Source organism: Propithecus coquereli, unplaced genomic scaffold (genome assembly GCF_000956105.1).
Source record: "Propithecus coquereli isolate 6110/MARCELLA unplaced genomic scaffold, Pcoq_1.0 Scaffold36, whole genome shotgun sequence".
Taxonomy (NCBI): Eukaryota; Metazoa; Chordata; class Mammalia; order Primates; family Indriidae; genus Propithecus; species Propithecus coquereli.
Genome location: NW_012149285.1, coordinates 5450334 through 5456500, shown reverse-complemented (window position 1 = coordinate 5456500; position 6167 = coordinate 5450334). Strand labels below are relative to the sequence as shown.

Sequence of the window (6167 nt, the reverse complement as noted above, 5' to 3'; positions counted from 1 at the left end):
ATCGCTGAATACCGTGGATGGTCTCCAGTTTGACAGCCTGTCATTTGCCTCTGTCACCAGTGAACCTCGGAATAAAATGTTCATTCGATTTTATGACTGGGAGAGGCTTCAGAGATGGATCTAATCCACCCCCTCATTTTACTGATGCAGCTTCTCAGGCATAGATAGGTTGTAGGCAATTCAATTTGTTTAGCTTTTGTGAGAACGTGAAGTCCAAGTACAGAAAACGTATTCTGGCCTGTTCAGGGTGGTGCTGACTTTTCATACCTTGCCTGGTTGCCCCCGTGAGTACACCTGTGTTTGCCAGAGCATGTGTTCCAAGGTGGGATTTGGAAAAATATGATCACCTATGGCTCAGAAAGTAATGTCCAGAAAATTAAAAATGTTCATAAAATCTGGTTTGGCTTTCGCATGCAAGCTGAGGCCTATAAGCTGGGGAAGAAAGAGAGTAGAAACTTGTTCTATTCCTTTTTAGCTTTTTTTAGGTTTTTTAGCTTTTATGGAAATATATGTTTTGAGGGAGAAACTGTGAGCATCTGGAGGTCCCACCTGAGCTCTTGATAGAAGTAAAAACGGAAAAAATACAGATAGTGATGAGGGAGAAGGGTGCATGTACATGAAGCACAGCAAATCAGAATCTAGCAGGTCATGTCTGGGCCCATAGCACCTGAACATGCCTGATCTTGGAAGCTAAGCAGTGTCGGGCCTGGTTAGTACTTGGATGGGAAAATTTAGCAGGTCACCAAGGATTTTTATGAACACAACAGCTCTCATGAATATAAGAACGCTCTTTGAACTACCACTGCATCCAGCAATCCCACTACTGGTTATCTACTCAAGGGAAAAGAAATTGTTATATAAAAAAGATACCTGCACTCATGTTTGTTGCATGTGTTTACTATTCACAATAGTAAAGACATGGAAACAACCTGAGTGTCCACCAATGCTAAGTGGATAGAGAAAATGTGATATATATACATCAATATAGACATAGAGAGATGTATACAGTGGAATACTACTCAGCCCTAAAAAAGAATAAAACCGTGTCTTCTGCAGCACCATGGATGAACCTGAGGCCGCTGTCCTAAGTGAAACATCTCAGACACATCGAACCCCACATATTCTCACTTACAAGTAGGACCTAAACACTGTGTACACAGCGACACAGAGTGTGGAACAATAGTCTCTGGAGACTCAGAAGAGTGGGAGGGTGGGATGGGGGTGAGGGATGAGAAATTACTTAATGGGACAACTGTTTGGGTAACCATCGGGTTACCCCAAAACCCAGACTTCACTACTACACAATGTGTCCGTGTAACAACACTGCACTGCACCCCTTAAATTTATACAAATTGAAAAAAAAAGGAGAAGAACGCTCTTCGAAAAACTGATGTAAATATATTGGGTCTGTGTAGCATAGCTGGTGGTTGGGGGTGGCGGCTGAGTGTGGGAGATGCTGGGAAGGAAGGGGGAAGACGCCAAGGAGCCTGCTGCCTTGGGAGCCCCGCGGCCGTGCGTGACAAGGGACCCGTGACCGGGAGGATGCAGGACCCCAAGGAAGAAGGGCATACGCCGAGTGAGCTGCGGGCATAGCCTCCTTCCTCCGGGAACCTGCTTCCTCCACCCAGAGTAGGACAGAGTTTCTCAGAGCCTCCCCTGGGGTCAGACACGGGTGGAGTTCATGCAGCAGCTGGGGGCAGACAGCGGTCAGCAGACCTCGGGAGCCCTCTGTGTGTAAGGAAAGTAAAATCCGCAGCGAGCTCAGGACACTTCGCCTTTAAAGAGAGCAGAAGAGAATAGTGAGCCTTTGTCTTAGCATAGCTCATTGTTTACACTGAAAGAGAAACAGGCAAACTAAACTGCCTGCAGGTTGCCTTCCTCCTTCCTTATTTTTTCTTCCTTCTTGCAGTGCTTATCTATGCAAACATCCGGGTCCTAAAAGGACATCAAATATTGGTTGATGGAGTCTTACAATCCGGGAGCAACCCAGAGATGTTTACAAAGCATGCCTGAGAAACTCTTAATTCTAAAAGCATTGCGAGTATGGTGTTTCTCAGTTAGAGAGATAACCAGAACCTCGAAACATTTCCTAAGCTAAATAATAAAACATTACTTGATCCTAAAATTTAAGCAGTGATTTGGGGATATCTTCTCATATTACTGACACTTTTTTAAAGCATACATAACACAAGAGAGAAAACGTGTTACCGGTTCAGGGAAGATCTTTTTCTAGACCATTACCTCCCTTTTCCCCACTCGCACAATAAAAAGGGGTGTGTGTTGATGGGGCCTGTCCAGGTAATGAACTTGCTCGCTGCTTAAACTTTGTGCACCGGTGGTTCTTTCGCTCACTGAGCTGTGTCTAATCATGTAGCTAGGGGCCGTTTTTCTAAATGAATGTTGCCGCCTCCGTTTTGCAGAAAGCAGGAGAACTGCACTGCTGGAACACCTGTGATAGCAATAAAGAGACTGACGCTGCACAACTAGCAAATTTGAGTTTGTACCTTCGGCTATTGCCTATGTGTCACTTGTCCCCTCCCCATAGTCTTCCTCTGAAGAGCGCAGCTGAGCACCCAGTACTTTTGCTTCCTATTTCTTCTGTATTTCACTTTCCCATTCAAAGCTCAATGTGAGGAAATTATGACTCTCTAGTCATGTGTGTATGTGTGGGTATTGTTTACTATGGACTCACAGTTTTTTGTGTACATGTTTCTCCCCGATTAGGTAGATCATTAGCCACTTGACAAGCAACTCCATACACCTATTGTCTTCAAAATCCCTGCATAGTGCAAAAGGCTCATCACAGAGCAGGAAATGAACGGATTGCTTTTCTAAAAAATGAATGAGTGATTGAATGAAAGAATGAATTTTTGTCTCTGGTTGAACCCGCTGGGAGGCCACACGTCATGCCAGTGGATCCTAGAAAATCCTGTTTCACGTTGGCAACTCTACCTGCTACTGTGTGACTTGGGAGCGGGTCTACTTATACAAAGGATATATACTGAAATGTAGACAGAAATATTTCACTTCTGCATATTTTGGGTTCTCATCATTCACCATGTATTACATCAGTCTTTTCTTTCCTTTCTGATTCCTCCAGGACAGAACATTATTTCATCCTGTGAGCAACAGCTGCATGGATTGCAACCCTGCAGAGAAGAAGATTTTCATGGCCAGATGTGACCCTCTATCTGAGACTCAGCAGTGGGTTTTTGAACACATTAATATGACTGTTTTAGAAAAATTTAATCACCATGCCAGCTCCTAGAAAGAAAGAAGGAAGAAAAAAAGAGTGATTACCTACAGATTCTAAATTTTAGCCAGTATCTGGGTCGAAGGAGTCAGGAATAACATTTCCTAGATCCACGAAGTCTGGTTTAAAGAAATGTAAACGCCACGTCAAAGTAGGTTGTCTTGAAGAACTTCCTGCATCTGAAGAACTTGGCTGAGAACCTCACCAGCTGCTTCTGAGAACTCGAGACTAGCAGTTCCCTTGCTGGCCAAGGGCAAAGAGTATTTAGGGACTTTTCAAAACAACTGCTGAGTTAATAAATCCTAGCATTTCTCAGGTCAAATCCTGCAGTAGTGAGTAGCTATGAATGGATCCTACTAATTGGGTGGGGAGGGGGGTGGAGACAGAGTGCATGACTGCTCTGACAACCTGAGGACACCACAGGTGTAGAACTAGCCACGCTTAAGGGGTGAGTTGTACTCTTTGGTGCCATTCTCTAAGGATGGGTTAAGCAGGTTTAACCCTTAAAAGTGCTGCAGATGATTTTAGAGTGCTCATACCTTTCTGTTTGCTTTTGTTTTATTTTTAAATGAAGGTGCAATATCTAATGTTAAGACTTAAATTACATAATGAAATGGACTTCCAGTGTTCCCATTGCTTCATTGACATTTGCCATTTTCCTTTTAGAGCAAAGGTTACTTACCATTCATGAACCTTTATGCTCCATAAATCAACTGAATTTCTAATGCAGTGCCCTTCTATGAATCCAGTTAGAAACAAACAAAAAAAAACTATGCTACCAAGTTACTCCAAAGAAAGATTTCACAGAAGCAGCAAAACCATATAAGATTTAGGAGAGAGATTTCCCTAGGAAATCAATTTTTACTTTTCTATTATTTTTAGAATTTTAAAAGTCTGATGTTTGTCCAATCATACTTTTTATTAAAGAAGGAAATGGAGTGAGGTTGATGTAATTTGTTTAGGAGATTCTTAAACCCAAATAAATCGACACTCCAAGTGACGTGTGAAAATGGCTTGGTTCACTTCAACTCTGTTTAGCCAGTGCTAGGAACTTAGAAGTGGTTTTATTTATTTATCTGTTTGGGTTTTGTTTTTTGTTTTTGTTTTTGTTCTTTTGTATTATTGATATTAATGATGCTATTTTATTTGGAAGCTCACAAAAGGAATTAAATTACCATTAATAAAGAGCTTTTGACACCATTTTCTGTTACTGGGACAATATTTCAAGGGTGAAGAAAGGAATGATTCAGAAACTAAATGGAACATTTAATCCTTAGGACAATTCTTTACTTTTCGAGAATGAAGGGCTGGAGGAAGAATATATAGATATCAGTGGGTCTCTAGAAGGAAGGATCATGTTAATTATATATTTCTCGAGTTTCTTCAGGTACAAATATGTTTTTACTTTGCTTTTGTTGTTTTCTTTTAACTTGGTTTTCCTGTTAATAAAAATTTATATAACATCTTGGATATAGAGCATTGAATTTTAGACCTGGGAGGACTCATAAGATCCAGTCTCTGTTTTTTCAGATAAATAACAATAGCCCAGAGAGGCCCAGTTCCTGGCAGGGCCGATGTTCTTCCGACACCCGGTTGTGCTTTTTTTCTCCTGTGCTGTGCTGCCTCACTCTGTACTCAGGCGGGTTCTGGATATTCCTCTGATTTAACTTGAAATTTTCCGTCACTAGATGAAAATACTATGCCTCCTTGCGACTGCCCACAAGAGTAGAATTTATGTTCAGAACCTGTAATACAGTATATGAAACCTCTTCTTGTAAGTGTTCATAATTTTGTTCTCTCCTCGAAACCTAAGCAAAACGTCCAGTTAAACTGCACTGTTAATAGCTGGGGAAGAGTTATTTCATTATCTTTACTGATCTTTCAAGCATGGTTTTGAAGAGCTTTTTTTTAAAAAAAAAAAAAACCTGACTGTCACAAATATTTCACGTAGGTCAAGAGATCGTGAAGCATTTGAGATGCATAGTGGAGAAAATCAATAGTGAGAAATTAACCTGTGTGTTAAACAACTCCAGAGAGTGGATGAAGATTTATCTCAAATGTTCAGAGAGCAATCTGGTTGTAGAACTAGATGAGCCTATAAAAATTCACATTATGTCATTAAACAGTTGACTGCCATTTACAATGCCACCTAAGACAACCCTGGGTTCTGTACCCTAGAAAGCCCAGATTTGCAATGATCTGTTAGGATGCTATAATCTTGGGACGCTGGCCATAGCAGGTTGGCATTATCCTTGGAGAAAGCCTGAATATATTGCATCATTTTAGTGTGACACTCAGGGATCAACCTAGATTGGCCTCCTGATCTCTGAGTAGAAGAGTGTAATATAAGAAATTAAAATTTAAAAAAAATTTAAGGGAAGATTGAGATATTAAAGCCAAAATTAAAACTTCAAACTGTCAAGCAATCATTAAATGTGTGCAAACGAGAATTAATAGGATAAAATGAAGCCTAGAGAATTTCCTACTAAGCCAAAGGGCGGATCGCTGCCAACAAGAGCCTGTACGGAGGCATTTCCTGCAGCTCTGAAGGTTGAGCCTCTGCTTACTTGAAATCCCACTACCACCATTCTGAACCGGATAAAACTATGTATTAATGTGTTTGTATTTTTATCTGCCAAAGGAGACTGAACAGTCTTCAGAAAGATCCTCTTTCCTGGAAATAGGATTTGAGCATTGGACAGTAGAGTACTGACCTACAATTTTATTGGAATGGGAGGAAAAATCATAAAGTTAATCTAGCCTCGGAAATTGCTACTTCTCCATGATAAAAAATGGTTTTGCCAGAAGTTAGAGTAAAGCTAATTTTTAAAATTCTTTTTATGTAGAAAAAGAATATAGCGCAGAGAAAAAACTGTGCTTTAAAACAATTAGGATCTAAATGCGAAATTTATAC

General features: G+C 40.6%; 1 protein-coding gene across 1 annotated transcript in view; it reads left to right on the top strand.

The window, feature by feature from the left end:
* The window catches only part of GALNTL6 (polypeptide N-acetylgalactosaminyltransferase-like 6), a 215371-nt gene extending 210655 nt beyond the window's left edge, over positions 1 to 4716 (top strand). Inside the window, exon 8 of the mRNA XM_012651657.1 lies at positions 3101 to 4716. Within this exon, the coding sequence (XP_012507111.1) occupies positions 3101 to 3268 (168 nt within the window). The 3' untranslated portion in view covers positions 3269 to 4716. The remainder of the gene's footprint in view (positions 1 to 3100) is intronic.
* The last annotated feature ends 1451 nt before the right edge of the window (positions 4717 to 6167 follow it).